This window comes from Hemiscyllium ocellatum, chromosome 13 (genome assembly GCF_020745735.1).
Source record: "Hemiscyllium ocellatum isolate sHemOce1 chromosome 13, sHemOce1.pat.X.cur, whole genome shotgun sequence".
NCBI lineage: Eukaryota > Metazoa > Chordata > Chondrichthyes > Orectolobiformes > Hemiscylliidae > Hemiscyllium > Hemiscyllium ocellatum.
In genome coordinates, this window is record NC_083413.1 from 79991934 (window position 1) to 80013787 (window position 21854).

At 39.7% G+C, this 21854-nt stretch overlaps 1 protein-coding gene across 1 annotated transcript in view; it reads left to right on the top strand.

Annotated features, from left to right (window-relative positions):
* Positions 1–21854, top strand: part of wdr33 (WD repeat domain 33) — a 106653-nt gene that overhangs the window by 32288 nt on the left and 52511 nt on the right. The window contains exons 3-7 of the mRNA XM_060834982.1: positions 8600–8668; positions 11684–11788; positions 13095–13190; positions 15006–15157; positions 17582–17679. Of these exons, the coding sequence (XP_060690965.1) occupies positions 8600–8668; positions 11684–11788; positions 13095–13190; positions 15006–15157; positions 17582–17679 (520 nt within the window). The remainder of the gene's footprint in view (positions 1–8599; positions 8669–11683; positions 11789–13094; positions 13191–15005; positions 15158–17581; positions 17680–21854) is intronic.

Here is a 21854-nt window from a genome sequence, read left to right on the forward strand (position 1 = left end):
TTACATCTCCAAATTATTTCTAATTTGTCATACACCTGGTCCAATATAAACTTCCTATGAGCAGAAGTATCCTCCCGGCTACTTACCAGGAAGACTAGAAATCATTGTCCTTGATCTTTACTTGCATCTCTGTTCCTTAGTTACCATTGCTCCAATCCTTAGACTGGTCATTTGCTACGTCATCAGTTGGATTGTTCACAATTCTAGCATCTCTTTGACCCCAAATTGAGCTTCCACAGTGCTGCATCATTACAACTGCCTACTTCCATCTCTGCAATATCATCAGGCTTCACTGCTGCCTCAATCCTTCTGCTGCTGAAGCTTTCATCCAGATCTTTGGTACGTCTAGATTCTATTGCTTTCCTTCCATCTACCACCCCTCTGAAAACTTGAGCTAATTCAAATTGCCATCCATTTCTGAACTGGCATTGGGTCTCGTGCAACCACCATCAATATGCCTGCTGGTCAGCTGAAGTCTGATTTTAAAATTCTCAACCTTGTTTACAAATCCCCCTCCCCTTGGCTGTCTCTACTTCCAATCTTTTCAGGCACAACTTTGTATTTTGATCATGGATTGTTGTGTATCGTAAAATTGAATTACCCCACTGTTGGTTGCTATGCCTTCAGCTGACTGGGCTGTAAGCCTTAGAATTTCTATGCCTCCCTCTCTCTGTCCCCCTGCTTCTCTCCCACCCTCTCAACCCCCCCCCCCCCCCCCCCCCCACCCTCTCTCTCTTACACACACTCTCCCTTCCCCCACCCTCTGTCCCCCCATTGCTCTTTCTCCCTCCCCCCCCCCCCCCCTCCCAGATGGTTCTTCGAACTTACCTCAGTCCAAGAGTTTCCTAATATCTCCTCGTGTTTTGAAATTGAATTATGTTTCCTATCTCTTGCATTAGGGTGTTTACCATAGAGTGATAAGCAAGTTCATAGAATCACAAAATCCCTACACTGTGAAAGCTGGTCATTCACCCCATCGTGTTACACCACCCTCGGCAGAAAATCCCACCCAGACCCAGTCTCCCATCTTATCCATGTAACTATGCATTTCCCATGGCTAATCCACCCAACTTTGGATTGTGGTAGGAAACATTGTTGAAATATTAACTTAGTTTCTCCATAACTGCTACCTGACCTAAGTATTTACAGTATTTCTAATTTAATTCAACTTCCCTGTAATTTAGTTTTGTAGCCAGTTATTTATCTCATTTGCAATTTCTGGGAACCCACCCGTGGAAATTGGTTAACGGTGTTTGCCGACCTAATAGTGTCTTGGCTTTCAAAATGCCATCCTTTGAAATGAACAGTTTTTGTCACTCACGGTATTCTGTAGGTATAGCATTTACTTTGTAAAGTCATGGAATCTTGCAGTGCACATTTGGCCAATTACTCCAACTGACAACGAACTGTTACATTTCCTGGCAATACAGGAACTGGTTTCTTGTTGGAGTCTGGATAGGAAACTTAATTTTTCAGAAGAGATCAGTTACATTGACAATCTGATAACTGATTATCTTGAAAGGTGCAGAATCTCTTATCTTATGATCTTCATGTGGAAAATAATTTGTCCTGTATTAGAAATCTGTTCATACTGTATCCCCAAAAGTGTTGTGTGTATCGTGAAATGCTTTAAGAGTCCTTTACCCTGGTATTTTGTAGGGTGGAGTTATAGTCAGGAAGTCCAAAATTCTGTTTTCAAAAATGCTGTGGAGTTTAACTTTTGATTTTTAAAAAAAAAATGATTCTAGTTGAAAGCCAACTTTATTGCCAGACATAGCTATCTGTTAATGGGACAATGTTGCAGCACAGGAATGGTTGGCTTTAATGGTTTGGGATGGAGAGTGGGATTGATGTGGAGAGAAAGGGTTGAAGATGATCACTGATTATTGGAAGCGGGATGGGTGTGTTTTTCACAGAAGTCTGGAAAGATAGTTGAACCATTATTAGAATGAAAACATGCAGACAGTTTAAAATTTCATTGACTGCCTCTTATAAGTTGGACAACTGCTATACTTTTACTAAGACCAAATATATGTAGGTTCAAGGAGACTGGGTTACCTATTGTGGATATTTAATAGTCATTCTTTTAGCCACACCGACTCTGCTTCTGTAATTCTGAAGAATTTTCTCTGTTATCAATGTTAGGTTGAATGTTTCTCCCTACATTCTCCGGTCCAATCTGTACTTGTACCTGCGTTGTATTGTTTGTATAACCAGTTCTGCCTCACAAACTGATAATGTGTCCTGGAGAGATTATCCTTGATGTTCAGTCTGCTTATTTGGGGTTCTACTGCATGAGCTGCTTTAGGGATTTTTCATGGTAAGCCATGAAAGACTACCCTTTCCTAATCATGGGAACACTGAAGCCAGTCTCTTTCAGTTAAGATGGAATAGAGTGAAGATCAAATCTGTAGTAGCCCACTTTGCCTCTGAATTCTCCAATGTGCAGCATGACTGCGATTTCCACCTTGTGCATTTGTTCCGACTTGTAGTCTATCCATTTCTATTCCATTTATGTGTTCCTGATGTATATCTTTACATACAATGATGCCATATCCAATTTCTTTGCAAATGTTGATATCTAATGGCAAATGTCTGAGCTATTGGATTGGCTTTCATAATTTTGTCAGACAAATACCGCTGTTAATATAGGACATTGTGCAGATAATTTCACATTTGAGTTGCTTCTGTTCTGTGGACTTCAGTTGGAAATGAAGATTTTGAATAATATCGTGGACACTGCACATTCCGGGATAGGGTCCATACTCAGTTTCCAGTTTGCGCTGTATTTGGACACTGATGCACAATAAAAAGAGGAAAGATATTCCTTCCATGAACGCAGCCATCCGACTATATCAGGGACTTGGTGGAGCTTGTCTGGGACCTGACTTTGAAATTGTATCCTATCTGAAATATAACTGAAATGCATATGAACTGTTTTTTTTAATTTCCTATATCAACAATGTTATATGTAGAAACAGCTGTCTCTATTCGAATATACAGTTTTAACTCTAATTTTGTACCTTTTAAAAGGTGAGAGTGTAGGCTATTTCCTCCCACTGGTAATACTCACGTTCTGTTTTCAATATTGCCATACAACACTCATGATAATTCTGAAAAGGAAGAGGCCCATATTGCAAACAATCCGATGTCTTTCAGTGACCAATAATCACCCTAATATTTTTCTTAATGACATAACTCTCTCCAGTGATATGAATAGCAAGAACATTTATTTCCATATAACTGAGGGAGACTTGTACTTCACTCTTTACCTGCCACATTCCCATAAAATGTACTTTGTGATTACTCTCTACTAGGAAACTGAACAGTTTCACTGTGAAACACTGTGAACAATTGTCAGAAACTTAGCTCTGGTGTAGAGACCATTAGATTCAGGGTGCACTGATTCACATTCACTTTAAATAAGCACGAGATAAATATACAATAAAATTCACTTTGCTTTCACTCACTTAACAATGCCATCAATGCAAAAACCTAATTGAGAATACCTCAGCCCTCCTTTACTTACATTCTTATGGCTAGTGGATTTGTTAAATCCATCAAGTACTGTGGATTTGATTAGATTAGATTACTTAGTGTGGAAACAGGCCCTTTGGCCCAGCAAGTCCACACTGACCCTCCAAAGAGCAACCCACCCAGACCCTTTCCCCTTCATTTACCCCTTCACCTAGCACTATGGGCAATTTAGCTTGGCCAATTCACCTAACCTGCACACTTTTGAACTGTGGGAGGCAATTGGAGCACCTGGAGGAAACCCACGCAGACACGGGGAGAATGTGCAAACTCCACACATACACTTGCCTGAGGTGGGTTTGTTTCAAACCCATGCTGAAGAGATGCCAAAGCATAAAGCACAAATGTGTTGTATAACTCTATCTTGTCCCAGTTTCGTGGTATAGCTACGTGCAGAACTAGGCTGCCATTCGCTCTATAAAGAAGGCAAAAGAGATCTAAGATGGTACCAGAATTTAAGACTTGAGTGAATATGTAGAGACTTTAAATATTTGTCAGGTTTTCCTTAAAAGCTTGTCGAACTTTTCACAGCAATTGAATGTCAAAAAGGCTTTGTCGAAATGATGCTGTAGAAGAAAAAATAGGTAATCTTGGGTGGAAACTCCAACACCACAGCATTCCTTAAGTATTGCACTGAAGTGTTAGCATTGACTAAAACAGAGAAGATTAAGGGGAGATTTAACACATGTACAAAAGTAGGAAGAATTTTGAAACAATTAAGTAGAAAGTGTTTCCAGTGGCACAATTATTAGAACCTAGACTACCACGTGCAGATACTTTATGTAAAAAAGAACATAGTTGCATTAGAAGCAGTTCAGAAAAACTTCACTCAACTGATTCCTGAATAAGGACATTATGACAGATTGGACCAGAATCCATTGCAGTATAGAAAGATGAAAAGGTTTTATTGAAACATAAAATCCTGAAGCAAGTTGACAGTGGGTGCAGTAAGAAAGTATCCCTTTGTCACTCACCCTGTTCGAGAGACAATGCAGTTTTAAAAATAAGGTGTGTCTCATTTAAGATAGTATTAAGAGAACTGTTTCCTCATGGTTGAGAGCCTGCAGAACACACTATCCCTGAGAGCGATGGGTCAGGCTCACTGAATATTTTAAATTTATATTTGATCACAGTTTCTTGATAAACCAAGGAGTTAAAAAGGGCGTGGAGGACAGGTAGGAACAATAATTTGAAGCCACAGCTGTTTAGAATATTATCAATGGTGGGGTGGCTCAAGAACATAGAAGATTGGAGGAGGCCATATGGCCCTTCAAGCCTGCTCTGCAGTTCATCCCGGTCATGGCTGGTTGTTCCATTCAGTAGCATAATCCTACTACCTCCCCATAACCTTTGATCCCATTCACTCCAAGTGCTATATCTAGCTGCCTCTTGAGTACATTCAGTGTTTTGAAAGCAACTATTTCCTGTGGTTATGACTTGCACAGGCTCTTTGCACTTTGGATGAAGAAATGTCTCCTTATCTCAATCCTGAATGGTATACCCTGAATCCTCAGATGGTGACCCCAGGTTCTGTAAAATCCATCATTGGCACACCCTCCCTACATTTATCTATCTAATCAAGTTGGAATTTTATAAATCTTGAAGCAATTTTGCGCCCCTCCCCTCCCCCATTCATCTGAACTCCAGCAAGAGCAATCTTAACCAACTCAATCTCTCATACATCAGCCCCACCATCCCTGGAATCAGCCTGTTAAACCTCTTCTCACTCCCTCAACAGCATCCTTTCTCAGGAAAGGGAACCAAAACAGCACACAGTATTCTAGGTGTGGCTTCACCATGGCATTCCTGCTCCTGTAGTCGAAACTTCTTGCATTGAAGGCCAACATACCATTTGCTACCTTTACCGTCTGCTGCACTGTATGCTCACCTTCAGCGACCCAGGACCCTCGCCTCTTCCAATTTACAGTCGTTCAGGTGGTAATCTGCCGCCTTGTTTTTGCTTCCAAAGTGCATAACCTCACATTTATCCAGCCTATACTTCGTCTACCATTGATTTGCCCACTCACCCAATTTGTACAGATCATGCTGAAGGATCTCTGCATCCTCTTCAAAGTTCACCCTCCCACCCAATTTGGTATCGTTTGCAAACTTTGAGATGTTATGTTTTATTCCCTCATCCAAATCATGAATATATATTGTGAATAGCTGGGATCTCAGCACAGTTCCCTGTGGAACCCCCTAATTACTGTCTGCCAATTTGAAAAGACCCATTAATTCCTACTTTGTTTCCTCTCTGCCAACCAGTTTGCTATCCATCTCAATACATTTCCCAATCCAGTGCACTTTAATCTTTCATACTAATCTCTAATGTGGGACTTTGTCAAACATTTTCTGAAAGTCCAAATGTGCCACACTGACTGGCTCCCTCTTGTGTCAAACCTACTAGTTACATTTTCATAGAATTCTAACAAATTTGTCAAAGAATTTTCTGATCTTTGCTCTCCTGATCCAAAAGTGATAAGTACCCTCTCTCTTTCTTATATTTGTATGTAACTAGTCGACTTATATTTAAGATGATTGGCAAAAGAAGCAGAGACATTTTGAAAAATGTATACTACACAACGTGATGTGATTTAGAATGCACAGCATGAAGCAGGTTCATAATAACTTTCTAAATGGAATTAGATGCTTAGTCAATCAGATGTACAAAAGATGATGTCCAGTGTTATAGATCATAGTCTTCTATCTTTTACAGTTTGGTCTTCCTCAAATTGTGGTATATTTGAGACAGAGTAGACAGAAGCTATGATTTTCAGTCTTGGGTCAGGAGAGCAAAGTTCATAAAATTCCTGACTCTGGAAGCTGGACTTGGGCGAAAGTGGTTTGGCTGATCAGATTTTAATTCCAGGGAAATGGAAGTTAACAAATCGGGTTCACTGCATCCTGAACTACTTCAAAGGCAGCCATTGAATGTGTGAAAGGAAGGCCTTGAATTCAGAGACTTGTAAAACACAGTTTCAAAAAGTCCTCAAACACCCTGCTCCCACCTCATTTATGTTCATAGCCCTATATCAAATTACATAAAAATATTTGGAGCTGTGAGCTGACAGCCACCTCACTGATAACGAAAGACTGTGCACTCAGTCATGATGCATTCACCTCAGTGGTAGCCCTCAGGTGGATATAAACAGATGTAGGGAAATGACAGGCTCTGACTTTTTGTTTAAAATGGCAAGTTTGTCTGTTTCAGTAAAATGTAATAGCTTTGAAGATTGATGGTTCCAGTGAGTTGATCCACTTTTTAAGCTCATGTCTACTCTTACCAGTCTCAGAAGACACAGTACTTCTCCCCGAGGACTAATTCAAATAATTCTGGCAACTTCAGACATTTTGCTCAAAGGTTTAGACCACAAGCCATGTTTGGACATTCCACTAACAGAAAATGGATCTTTTTGAAGGCAGCTGCACTTTTCAGTGCATGTCATTTCCTTTGTCTATCCAATATATTTTCTTTTCTTGCTATCTACAGTAAAAGAGTAGGTAAGTAAATTGTTTCCAAATTTTGGCCGAGAATAGAATCGTTGCTGTGCTCTTCCGTTTTTTGCCCTCTTGTAATTAACTTCGTTGACTTCCTGACTTTAACATTGCATGTCCAGAACTCAGCATCTGGAGAATGGCAGCTAGAAATCTTTGTTGTTGTTAATGGCACTTGTATATTCATTCTTTATGGGTTTTGGTTTTCCCTGTGAACAACATAGAAATTATAGAATGCACGCTGTATGAACACCTGAAGAACCTAGCCACCCAAAATAAGACTCTGGTCAAGCTGGCCTCGATATTGGCAAGCACATAACTGGAGAACATCACCATCGGTGCTTTGAACATCATGAATAGTCTTTTGTGTACCCTGTACCTGAGTAGAGTACTGTGCATTGGGATAAACCAGAAGTATTTGTACTTGACCTACTGAAATCCAACTGAACACTGTAATTCTGTATATTATTGGAACCCTGAAGTTGTATCCAACACCCTGGCTGCTTTGACATTGCACACTTCTTCTGTCATTTTGCCAAGGTGCCATAACCCTCTGGAATGTCCATTAAATCAAAGAAGACAAACATCTCCTGGTCTACCAAGACCTCAACAAAGTTCCTCAAGACCTTTTAAGTTTCTTTTTAGTCCCCTTACTCTTGTCTGCATTCCCTTCTCCAAACCCAGAAGCAATGAAGCAGTTCTAATGCTGCCTTGAGATCAGCCAACTCAAAGAAGAGAAAGCACTTTCCTGGATAGGATTTCCACTGAATGTTTCCTGAGACTGAGAAGTACCAAACCTATTTGTTTTCATATTCATTTGACATAAAAGGAACTGAAAGTTTGGAAATCGTATGTTTTGAAATTGCTACTTACATCATTACTTTTTGTTGCTGGTGCAAAAATATTGAGTCAGTCTTCCTCACCTGTGTTTCTTTTTACCAGAATCTGCCTTCTCATTCTGGAGTAACTTAATAGTGAACACTCTGGGTTGAGATATTTCCCACACTGACATTTGCTGCAGAGCCCAGAGAAATCTTTTGACTCCAGCAAGAAGAATGAGGTGTGGAATAGTGAAATTTAGGAAAAAGTAACTGAGTTGGCCATTCACATCATCTTGTTCGAAACAAGTTCACAAGTACTATGCTCTCTGGAACATTACTTTGGAGGTTATATGTTCCTCTGATCTGTCAGAACATTATAATCTTTGAAAGCTCTTAAATTGGAATGAATGCTGGTTGTAAATTTATCAAAGAAAGGGCTTAGGTAGTCTAGCAGTATTGATAATTAATAATAGTCTTCAGGACAAATGAAAGTGTTGGCAACAATAGGTAAATATAGAATAAGGGTCATTGATACACTACATTTAAGAATAAAAATTCAAGAAAGCTGATTTATCTGTAGTGTAGCTAATTGATCATTCATATTGAATGTGATGACGATGGATTAAAACACAGTATTATGTGTAAGAGTGGTAACTGAGTATGCTTTTGCCTTTTAACATGTCTAATGAGTGTGCATTATTTTCCTTGCCTGGTGCTTTACTTGCTGATTTTTTTCTTTTCACTTTTAGAATCGAGTTTGGCAGAGGGATCACCGAGACCTTCGAGCAATCCAGCCTGATTCTGCTTATTATAATGATGTAAGCTCCTCACGGCAAGCCTTAGTAAATTCTCTGGACTATTTCAATGTGCTGCTCTCGTTTTGTGACTTGGTTTTGCTGTTTTGATCCTGTTTGTTACTTTAATTTGGTTCCATTTTAGTGGCAAAGATATTTACACTTTACTTTTGTATATTAGATGACAGAACTGCTGCATCCATTTGTAATGAACTTTTACTTCATGACAATAGCTCTGCTTGTGTATGTAACCTAAATAAATTATGTTGCAAAAATTAGCCTGATGGCAAATGAATACAAAGGCACTCCCAAGAAAGAATGAGCTCCGATTAAAAGTACGTCAGGCAGACAGACATGCATCAGGTCATACGTTAAATCAAAACAAGCTTCATTGTCCACTGACAAGATGCCACAGCATCACTGCTGGTTGAATCTGAGGGACTTGGTACCAGACTAGGCCGCACCCAGGTGATGGGAGATCCATTTGTGAAGAAATTACCTCTTTGACTTCACGCTCACCAACCTATCCATTGGAAATGATGGTGTTTGTAGTTGTGACCACTGTCTTTGCAGTGAGGGCATCTTCCATAACGTTGTGGAGCAAGACCACTGCACTCAATGGAATAGACTCAAAACAGATCTAGCAGTTTATCACATGGCAACTATGTAATGTGGGCAGTCAGCAGAATGGAATTCTGCTGCAACTTGTAACCCCTTTGCCCTGTATATCACTAGTTGCCTTGGTTTATTCAATATCGAGTATAGAAGGGCAACTCAGGAGCAGTATCATATGTACCTGACAATGTGGTGTCGATCTGTGAAACTGCAACACATGTATTTGGCATGATCAACCGATCAGATTAAAACTGCAGCACTGCCAGACCCAATTTCTGTTTGTGGTGGACTACTAGCAATGGCCTCATCCTCCACTATTGGAGTGCAAAGGCAAAGCTGAAGCATTTACAACCACCTTCAGCCATTAAATCCCATTATGCACCTCGGCCACCACCTGTGGCTTTAGATTTCCCAGACCTGTCTTCAATTGCTTCAATTCACTCTGCAGTATCAAAAACTGGAAGAGAATGTTGGCAAAGCAAAGGCTCTCAGCTCCTAACTTGTTACTGCTATTGAGTTGAAGAATTTTTCTCAAAACCTGCCATGCCTATAGCCACACTGTTTTAAGTATATCTGTCTGATAAAGTGGGAAACTCTCCAGTTATGACCTATGCTTCCTTTGATTTTCCTTTCTTCTGTGTTGCCCTGTAAGGCCTGTGTGCAGCAGTGACTTCCGAAACCAGAAGTTAATGCATTGGCATACCAATTGGTATGCATGGAACCTTGGAGCAGCTGTGTGGCTGCACAGCTTACAGGGAACACTGGTTATCACCTGCCCATAAAATGCAGGACACATCCTCCCAGCCAATTTCCATTAATGGAATGGCCATTAACAATGCTACTACTTGCTCACCAACGAGCTGCACAACAAAATTTGGTTTGGATTTGGCCAGGAGCCAAATGCTGCAAAGATCATGACAGTTTGGTCCAAGCTTCGACAAGGAAATTAAATTCCAAAACTAAGGTGTGACTGACTTGCTGTGGCATCAAGGAGTGGAAGTACAATTCATGTCAAGATATTTGGGTTGGAATGTTGCAGTGAAATGAGGAGCTGTCCTCCAGCTGAGGTTATATCTAATATGGTGGAAGATGCAGGTTTCAGGTCTGTCATCTCAGTGTCGGGCATTGGTACAAGACTCCTTCAAAGAAGTGTTCTGGATGTAATGATTTTTAGGTGCTTCCCGCCATCACTAGGTCAGAAATGGAGATGTTCGCCCAATGTTTGGATGGTTTTTAGTTCTATTTGTAACTCGTCAAATAATTTTGCAAGACCAAGATACTACTCAGAAATGAGTGGCAAATAGCAGTCGTGTCACACAATGCCTGCTAATGAGAATCTTGCCACCTCCCCTTGAAATCCAGTGGCAGTGGCATTGTCGACTATCCCACCATCAACCAATGTCCTCACTGAACCAGCCACACGCATCTTGTGGATACTAACAGAAGGTCAGAAGTTAGATAGTCTATAGCGAGTGATTTGCCTTCTGATTCCCTGAAAGCTGTCCACCATGCCCAAGATAATTGGGAGTATGATGGTATGTCAATTTGCTTGGGTGAGTGTAGCTCGAATGATACTGAAAAAGCTTGATGCAATTCAGCCTGCTGATTGGCACCCCATCCACTGCTTTGAACGTTCACTCCTGCCATTGGTGTACTCTGGTTGCAATGTGAACTTAACACACTGCTGCAATTGGCTAAGACTTCTTCAATAGTACTTATCAAACCTGCAAGCTTTAGCACTAAGAAGGAGGATGGCATGCACATGGGAGCACCACCACTTGCAAGTTCCTGTTTAGGTCTGACACTATCCTGACTTGAAAGTATGTAATGGTCCCTTTACTTTTGCTGGATCAAAATCCTAGAGCTCTGTTGCTTGTGGCATTGTGCATGTACTTACACCCCAAGTACTACAGTGATTCAAGAAAATGGTGCACCATGACCACTTTAAGGATGTATAAATGAATGCTGGCCTTGTAGGTACTTTCCCCATTCTCTAAATTACAAGGAAAAGACTGAAGAAAAGTAGAGTCTCTGGACGTATCTGAGAGTTCAGAAGGAAAGCTATACTTGGTTTCTGATTATCTAGGGAGCAAACAAATGAGATACAATCATCATTTTCTTAGAAAGACGCGTGAAGAGAAAATTAGAGAATTTCTGTGATCCCTTCAGGGACTAATCTAACGTGAAAGAGTTTCTCAGCATGAACAGCCTCCCATAGTTTACAATCACCAAAGAATCAAAAATAGAACTTTTTTTAAAACATTGAACTAAATAATACACTGTTTGAGCCGTCTTGATTCTGAACAACTTGGCTTTCTTGTGGGATTGTTTTTACTATTGTTTGGTTCTAATGTTGTCTCTGCTAGTTGCTGGTTTTGTTTAGTTACACAGGCAGTGATAGTTTTTTTTTCTAATGTTTTCCAGTTGGTCCCACCAATGGGAATGCTGCAGAATCCTATGAATGCTGTGACAACAAAATTTGTAAGAACGTCAACCAATAAAGTGAAATGTCCCGTGTTTGTTGTCAGGGTAAGTACACACAATAATTTGGATTAGAGTTTAAGTAGGTAATATATTGTGAACCCTTTTAGATTTTGACAAACTGTTTTAATAAACTGGAATTAAATAGCTATTTAAGAACCCGTCAACTGTAATCAGAGGGTAGGTTAGCTTAGATGGGTGGGTGGCTGGCTTGCAATGGAAAGTGATGCCAAGTGTGGGTTCAGTTCCCACACCAGCTGAGGTTACCATGAACATCTCAACCTCACTTGTAGCATGGTGACCCTTGGTTTAAACTCACCATCCGTGACCTCTGTCTTAGGAGAGACAGCTCCATGGTTCTCAGAACTATGGCAACTTCACCAATTGCAATCCTCACTATTTGGTACTAAGAAACATTTGTTGATCAAAGTCCTGTTGTTACTGTATAATGAATGGATTGTAGACTTTTAATTAAACTAGTTTATATAAACTGATTCAAAAATATTGCAATGGAGCTGGTACATAATATTGGCAATGTGAAGTATGATGGAGTAAACTCTATTCCATTCAGTTTTCCCTTTTAACATAAAAGGATTTAATTAAAATCCTTTAATCACTTCTCATTACCCCAAAGTTTACCTCAAAACTACCAAATAAAACCCCCAAAGAACTGCAGGTGCTGGAAATCTGAAGCAAAAACAGAGATTGCTGGAAAAACTCAACAGGCCTGGCAGTACTTGTGAGAGAAAGCAGTGTTAACATTTCAGGTCCAGTGACCCTTCTTCAGAACTGATCTTGTCCTAGTTCTATTCATGAAAGGTTCTTCAAAATCATTGAAGTTTGAACAGCAGGAATTCTATTTCATTTCAAGTTCCAGAATGTACTGTCACTGGAGTTCTTTGCATTCTGATTTCAGTAACATGAGCAAAAAAAACCTTCACTTTTAACCTGGCTGGTTAGCTGCCATTTTCAATTCAAACCACCTCAAAAATGCAGTAGCTGTGCAAAGCCCTTTTCTGATGGGTTTGCTTTACTCAAGGGACTGATTTTAGTGTTTGAGTTGAAGCACCTTTTGTAGTCATGAGGATGCTTCATAAATTTAAAGAATTGTGTAATGACACAAGATTTCCTTTCTGTACAACTCAATCTCAAACATATGTACATATTACCAAAAGTAATACTTAGCCTTATTACAAGTTACATGTACAAAATATGTTTGTTTTCCTGAACTGCAGTGCCTGCTCCAGTTAATGCAATGCATTAGAGAGAAGACTGTAAGATATATTTGTTGCAGTGTTGCATAAACAGTGTTACTTTCTGAATATATGAATAAATGCTTTCATTTTGTGTTTAGTGGACTCCTGAAGGAAGGCGGTTAGTCACTGGAGCTTCGAGTGGTGAATTTACTCTCTGGAATGGGCTCACATTTAATTTTGAAACTATTTTGCAGGTATGAGAGTTTCAAACTCAGTGCCATATGAGGTGGGACAGGGTAGAGGAGTGTCAAGTAGAGAGAATGTACTTTCGCTTGCTCCAGCAATGGAGAACAGTGTCGTAGAGCTCAGTGTTCATGTTCAAGTGATACATTTCTAACAGCAAAACTGATTGTTATCAAGGTAGCATTTTCTTGATGTTACACAATTGGACTCTTGGGCTGTTTTGTTCAATAACAATAGAAACATTTCTCTGGGTATAGTGCTGACATGGGCATTGTAATTTTTTTGCATTTTCTGAAGTTTCTGTCCACATTGATCTTAAGCTTGTCATGTTTCCTGACCACTTGGTTAAGTAAGTTACGTCAAATCTTTTGTGAAGACCACCAAATTCAGTTCCAAACCATTTATGCAAGCAAGACAGGGTGCCTTATATCAAATTTTCCTGCAGCTCTTTGAATATCTTGCTGCATCCTGGATAGTTCAAGCTGAGGTTGAGTGCCTGCTGCTTGGAGCCATACACTTTGTCTTGAGAGGTGCATTTTTCTTGTAGGTTTACACGGTTGACTGGGTGTACTCTTCAAACATTTCCTGCTCCTATAGTCATAATTACAAGCAGTTCTTATGGGCTCCAGCGATCATAGTCAACTGGGATTTAGTCTCACAGTCCCAAAGGGAGATCCATGAGTCTTGTTGTATTCTTCTACTCAGTTGACTTGCAAACAGTTCCACAATATGTAATGCTACATGCTGAGTTCTGGAAGTGTTCTGTAGTAATGTTTTATCTTTTCCTGTTTTATTTCAATGTATTTTACCTGTTGGGCCACATGTTAGACAAAATTTTGATTTAAAACAGAGTTGTTAGGGTTTCTGTCTCTATTCTCTTTCAAGATTCATTTAATTATACAATCTCATCTCGTCTTGTTCCTGTCACCAATTAATGATTATCACATTGGCTATCTTCAGCATCAATTCTGTCTCACCATTTAACTGCTCCTTCACCATATCTTTGTTTTCAGATGTGTAAATGCTTTACAAAACATCAGATCAGAGAAAAATTAATAAACTGTCCCCTGACTACCTATATGTGTAGGATTATCTCAACACTCTTAAATCAGCAAAGCTCTTCAACAGTGATTGATTATCTTTCTTGTTCCTTTCTTTTCCAGCACTACTCCACCTTGATTCCTTTAGTTTAAGTCTCTCATGTTTCACATACCACTTTTAAGATTTTTCATGTAGTTTTCAGAGACTCAGCCTCAGTTGGTCGACTTTTCATGGTGATGTTCAGTTTGTCCATTTCATATGTTAAGTGAACTTAAGTGAACACATGTCTGTAAAGTCAGAAGCTTAGAGATTCCCAAACTGTTATTAGGATTTTATGTCATTAATGCAATGATTCGTTTCGCTTAACATGTAGTGACTGCATAAGATATTGGCATTCTCGCAATGTGCTGTTGCACCTTTGCTACTGCTGATGTTTGATTAGCCAGTTCTACCATGATGGCTTTTGACACTGGATGGAGGTGTCCTTTCCATCAGGAGCAGCAGCCTGATTAACCTCTCCTGTTGAAGTATTTGCTGAGATGGGTCATGTGCAAAATCTTTGGGAGGCAACTGAGGGACTTAACATATGTTAACTTCATTGTGTTCTGCGACCATTGTGAGTTCATTTTCCTGGAATAATAGGTGGTAGGCCTACACAAATATTCCCAAACGCAAGCATCTGAACTAATAGCATTTTTGAAAAAAAAACAAACTTTGTGGATGAGATATTCATGTAAAGTGAAAATACACATGGAGTAACTGAGAATTTGTTTTTACCTTAACAGGCTCATGACAGTCCAGTTAGAGCCATGACTTGGTCTCATAATGACATGTGGATGCTGACAGCTGACCATGGTGGATATGTGAAGTATTGGCAGTCCAACATGAACAATGTGAAGATGTTCCAAGCTCACAAGGAGGCGATTAGAGAGGCCAGGTGGATTAATGCTATGCAGTTTTCCATAGGGATTGGTATAATTATATTGTCATTTCAGTGTATTCTAGGTGAAGTTGTGCATGGTTTATATGAGACCCTGGGAGATATGCTTCACGTCTTATGCTCAATATTTTCATTTGTTTTCTCTTTTACACAAAGTGCCACATTGTCTGCTCTAGATCTATGGTGTGGTATTGATACATTGCCAATTTTGAGAAATGTGGATGTTGACCGTATGCTGTACTGCTCAGAGTTTTGCTGCAGTGCTGATGTATACAAGTATTCCTTTTATGAGTTCTTTGTAAAGCAAGATTTTACATTTTTAAATAAAGTATTTCCTTTTTTCTCCTAAAACTGAATAAAGCTTAAAACTTCAGAAATAAAGCCAGTTTCAACAGCGAAGTAAAATGGTCAGCGAAATCCCAATGGTGGTGATCTGTGCAGGCACTAAAAATAAATACTAGATCACCGACATTCAGCTACATCCAGTGGCAAACAAGATTGAAGAACTTCAAAAGAAATTAAATTTAAAAACCATTTTAATACTTCCAACATCAAAATTGTAAAATAAAGTGGCGGGTTTTGCAGATTGTAAGTTTGCTTATCGCGTTCTTTGAATTCATTTGCAAGGAGAACCGTACAAAAAAAATTTAAATTTATCCCATTTCATCTGGGTTTCTAATACATCAAGAAAACAATGTCATTTTTTTCCCCCCATTGTGACTGACTACATTGTAGTATTAGATCATTCTAAAGCCTTTCCATTTTGAAAATGGAGCCAAAATAATCCACTTAGCAGAGTTGAGGTGTTTCCCATTGCTCCCAGAAATGGGTTCTGTTTCAGACTGTTCTTTAATGTCTCTAGTGTCAGGTTAATGCCATTCTTTGCCCACAATGCTGCTTATTGGGCTGTGGTGTTTGGCACAGCAGACCTGAGACAGCAAATGAGATTAAATAGCCAGCAAAGATATCAGTAAACCAGCAGCAGCATACATCACAGTTACTTAAGATGTCAAAAGACGTTTTAGAATACACATGCAACACTTGAAGTGTTTGCAGCAAGTGTGGTTAAATGAGCTACACCATTTGAATGTCAAATACTTGCAATGTGACACTTGCACCTTTTAGATTTCGCATTTGCAGATATCTTTTACTTCTCAGGTCAAAAAAAAAAGCATTGTTTAAACCAGGCTACTGTAGCTACTGAATATTTGAAGGACATATCACATTATTTTACAGATAAGTTTGGACTGTGAAATCCGGTGGTCACTTTCCCTTTGCCCATCTTGTTCCCCAATGCCATTTCTGCAATCCAGCGTATAATATTAGTTTATAAATTCCCTCTTTTTCCCTGCTTATGTGAATGATATAACTCGAGGTTAATGTTTTGTATAAAGTGCTTGTAGGAAATGTTAAATAGAAAAAATACATGGAGCTATTTAACATTACTACCATTCAGAATAGCGTTTGCACATGGACTCCAAGGAGTATGTACTATGCTGCCATGCCACCCTCTCTGTGACACAGCCGTAGTTTCTTCATCTCTTTGATAACATCAGCGTATGCACTTTCATTGGTGGTACAGACGGTCAGCACTTAAGTCTTCTCTATTTAGTACAGTGGAACCTCAATTACAAGTATACCCATATAAGACACTCATTTATACCCATTTATAATTTCACGTAATGTACCATTTCGTGGTGATGACATCGTGAAATGCTCTCAAATGGAGTTTTCACAACTTCTGGATCCAAAAGACTTAAGTGGGCACTGTAAGACTGGTACTGGTTAGAACATGTTATTCTAACAATACATTGTGAGCTCTGTAGGCACAATGTGAGTTGCAACTTTGTGTCTGGAGCTCAGGGAGGTTTGGCACTTTGTGTCTGGGATCCCATTAGGGTCAGGCCAGTGGATCTAGGAGCTCAGCTGGAGTTGAGATGTTTATTTCATGGTACTTGGGTTTAAGTACCAAGTTTTGGGTCTGTCCTGTGCACGCAATTAATTTTGATTAATCTAAATAAATCCAGTGCAAGTTCAAAACTTGGTGTCATGGACCTTGTGGTGCAGTGGCAGTGTCCCCTATCCTTCTGAACCCAGACGTCTGGGTTCAAGTCCCACCTGATCCAGAGGTGTGTTATAACACTTCTGAACAGGTTGATGAAAGATAGCTGAAACTTGACATCAAGCTCAGTATAAGGGAACTTGCAATTGTCTGCCAATTTCTTATTTCCTGTGGGGGTGTATCCTATTCCACTTTTGGCAGATAATTGAGATTCCAACATAAAGCATTGTGGTTGTTCTAGTTAACTTCTGGAGTCCATTTGTACAGAACGCTTATGTGAGGGTGCTCCAGATTGGGCTCCATTCGGCTCCTGTTAAATGCTGACCTCTTTTCCCCTACTGTGTGTCTTCATGTAACAGTTTCTCACCTACGGATAATAAATTTGCCACATGTTCTGACGACGGCACAGTTCGAATCTGGGACTTTCTTCGATGTCACGAGGAACGCATTCTTCGAGGTATGTAAAGAAAACTATGCTGTGTACTGGGGCTAGCAATTTAAATGAGCATGTACAGCCAACATTGTCAAAGATCCAGCACAACACTTATTAAATAGGCTGAGAACATTAGTCAACTTTCTGTTTAAAACCCCATTCCCCCCTCCCAGGAGATATGTACAAAGACATGTGTACTGTTAATACATCCCTCACACATTACTCATTCTTAACTCTGCAAAACCTTTTCAGTGCCACTTCCTCCTGTCTCTCATCATGTGTTCTCTCATTTGAGGTATTGAGATGATTACATTCTTGTAGTGTGTTGCAAGTGGTGAACTGCGTGACTAAGATGTTTTTTGAGTTTTGGAGATCACCATTTAAAATGCCTATCAGCCTGCTCCCAAAAACTCTCCCAAAATGACTAAGTCTTCCTACTTAAGTGCAGGTACAATATGCATGGCGATACAACATCACATGGAATACATGAACTAGCCATTTGGATACAGAACAAGCTTGAAGTTAGAAGACAGAGGGTGGTGATAGTGGGTTGTTTTTCAGACTGGAGGCCTGTGACTAGTGGAGTGCCACAAAGATCCATACTGGGTCCACTACTTTTTGTCATTTATATGAATGATTTGGATATGAACATAGAATGTATCGTTAGTAAGTTTGCAAATGGCACCAAAATTGGAGGTGTAGTGGACAGCGAAGAAGGTTACAATGAGATCTTGATCAGATGGGCCAATGGGCTGAGGACTGGCAAATGAGGTTTAATTTAGATAAATGTGAGGTGCTACATTTTCGTAAAGCAAATCTTAGCAGGGGACTTGCACATTTAAAAGTAAGGTCCTAGGGAGTATTGCTAAGTGCAGGTTCATAGCTCCTTGAAAGTAGAGTCGCAGGTAATAGGATAGTGAAGGCGGCGTTTGGTATGCTTTCCTTTATTGATCAGAACATTGAGTACATGATGTTGGTTAGGCCATTTTGGAATATTGTGTGCAATTCTTGTTGTTGTGAAACTTGAAAGGGTTCAGAAAAGATCTACAAGAATGTTGCCAGGGTTGGAGGATTTGAACTATGGAGAGAGGCTGAATAGGCTGGGACTGTTTTCACTGGAGCGTTGAAGGCTGAGGGGTGACTTCATAGAGGTTTATAAAATCATGAGGGGCATGGATAGGATAAATAAACAATGTCTTTTCCCCAGAGTAGGGGGGAGTCCAGAACTAGAGGGCATAGGTTTAGGGTGAGAGGGGAAAGATATGAAAGGGACCTAAGGGGCAACCTTTTCACGCAGAGGGTGGTACATGTATGGAATGAGCTGCCAGAGGATGTGGTGGAGGGTGGTACAATTACAACATTTAAAAGACATCTGGATGAGTATATGAATAGGAAGGGTTGGAGGGATAGGGGCCAAATGCTGGCAACTGGGACTAGATTAGGTTGGGATATCTGGTTGGCATGGATGAGTTGGACTGAAGGATCTGATTCCGTGCTGTACATCTCTATGACTTTATCATTACATGCATATGGCACTTTATGTGCATGCAATTTGCAATTTCCTGAATAGTTCCAAATACTTAGTTGTAAGAAATGCCAGAGTTCTATAAAATATAGTCTGCAATCTGGAAGTTTTAATGTGAACATCTGCTGATAACTGTCAGTGTGTTTTACTTCTGTACCAAGTTTGATTCAATAATCTGAGACTTCAAATAAAGACTTGCATTTCTACAACACCTTTCAGAATATCACACATCACTTTAAAGCAACAAAAACAGAAATTGGTGGAGAAGCTCAGCAGGTCTGGCAGCATCTGTGGCATGATAAGAGGTAACGTTTTGAATCCAGCTGAACATGGGTCGCTGGACCCGAAATCTTAACTTTGTTTTCTCTGCATAGGTGCCAGACTGCTGAGTTTCTCCATAAATTTCTGCTTTTATTTCTGCTGTCCCAGCATCCGCAGTTCTTTCGTTTTTATTTCGTTTAGCACTTTAAAGTTCTTGAAGTATGGCCACTGTTGACATGTGGAAAACCCAGCAGTCAATTTATGTACAGCAAGCTCCCACAAATTGGGAATGTGATAATAATCAGGTCATCTGTTTTTAGTTGTTTGAGGGATAAATGTTGGCAGGATGTGGGAAGCACTGCTTTCCCCTTCTGTGGAATCTTAATACACCTGTTACATTCGCCTGAAAGGGAAGATGGAAATCTTGGTTTACCATCTGATCTGCAAACGACATCTTCAACAATGCAGCATCTCTTAATGTTGCACTCGAGTTCTAGTCTGGACACCATGCTTGTACTCTGGATGGGACCAGAACCCACAACCTTCTGACTTGGATAAGAGTGCTAACACTAAATCACAGCTGGCATTTAACCACTTGTGTCCATGTCTGAACAAATGGGAGGTCATTCTATGGGTTGGCTATGTCCTGTATCAAATGGAGGTGCATATGTGGCACAGGGCTGGTTGCCTTCAATATTATTTCATTGTTAGTCTGTATTACTTGTATGCCAAGAGTGCTCGGTGAGGGTGTTTACAGAAAGGAGTAAACATTTCAAATATTTTTGTTCGAAGTGAAGGCTTTGATCCATTGAATGCTGTTTCTTAAATTTTCAATGAATATATCATGAATCAAAGTAAACAGTACGAAGTTGGAATGTATTCAGGTTTAATAAGTGATGGTGTGATCTACTTTAGCCATCACTAAATCTTTTGTGAACTGGGAAATCTATTGTCAATTGATTGGTGTCTGACAGATTTTAGGGAAGGATTCAAAGACTGCAGTTATATGTATATCTAATCCAACCTCCTTGATAGGAGTAATTTTTTTACCAGCATGATTCTGTTTCTGAAGATACCTTTCTCATGAACGCAGCGTTATGTTGGAGTTCACCATATTTCCCCATGTTAACCTTCTCGCTGAATAGTAGAATGATCAGTCCTGTTGAATATCAATAAGCTGAGAGCCTCCTTTTGTTCTTACCCAGATATTGTATTGTACAGTTCTGGCTTTGGGATATGGTGATGGTGAGGCAGGCATTGACTGGATAGCGATCTGAAATCACACCCCTGACTGAATTGATGTTTGCATTAATATAGCACCTTCCTATGACCTAATTAAACAACAACACCTCAAGTAATGTAATATTCTCGATGTTAGATCATGCTGTAAAACCTTGATGCAGAGCTGAAATCCACAATCATTTAATGCAGAGGCAAGACTATTATGAATTAAAGAGAGCTGATATGAAAGTTCTGTCCCCATCTCATTCAGAATAACCCCAGGAATATTGTTAATGTGTTACCCTTTATTTTTATCAATTAGCTCTGAGCCTGGATTATGGCTTTATATCACACCATGTCGTACATTTGTTTGGGGAGAAATGTTCAGCTTTCCATCTTGTACAACCAAACTTCCCAAGCATGTACTTATAATGTACCCTGTCCCAGAACTGCCAGCTGCTTGTGTAACCCCCTACTCACAAGCAGGGTTAATGCATTCACTGTTTCAATGCCCAAACAATGTACAAATTATAACACCCAGATACAATATGAAGAATAGCAGTTTATGCCTATTCACTATTAATATGGCAGATGAGATTATTTATTATGAGCACAAGCACATAATGTTTGAAGTGGGAATGATATTTGTGAATTTCCCAAGGGAGAACCAAATCCTGAAACGAATGAGAAGATAGTTTGAGTCATCATTTCTTTATGTTGTCTTCTTCACACTACCTACTTTTGGTCAGCTTCACCTTTCACTGTGCACCCCAGCTGATATTGTTCTTGTACAAAAGGAAACCTGCCTTCGTTCTGGGCTCAGGGGTACTGGGTAGTTTCTCAATACATGACACCACATTGTATTGTACTGCCATTAGAGGTAGATGGCTTTGTGCATCATTATCTGCATATGTTTGTGTTTTCACAAATAAAATTATTAAATAGAATCCACTAGTAGAGTTTCTGCGCTGTACCCAACCCACCCTCCAGATGCCCAAGGGGTTCAAGTACCATAGCTTGGGAGTTTCTGCTGTGCACATTTTAAGTTGTAAAGTTCTGAAAATGAAACTTCAGTGGTTTTGACAATGCTATATTTTTGTTTGTTTTAAAAACTTTTTTCAGTAATGTAATAGGGTTTAAGTGTTATGAAGGTATATGGTTGATGGTGAGCTTTAAGCCCATATCAACCCCA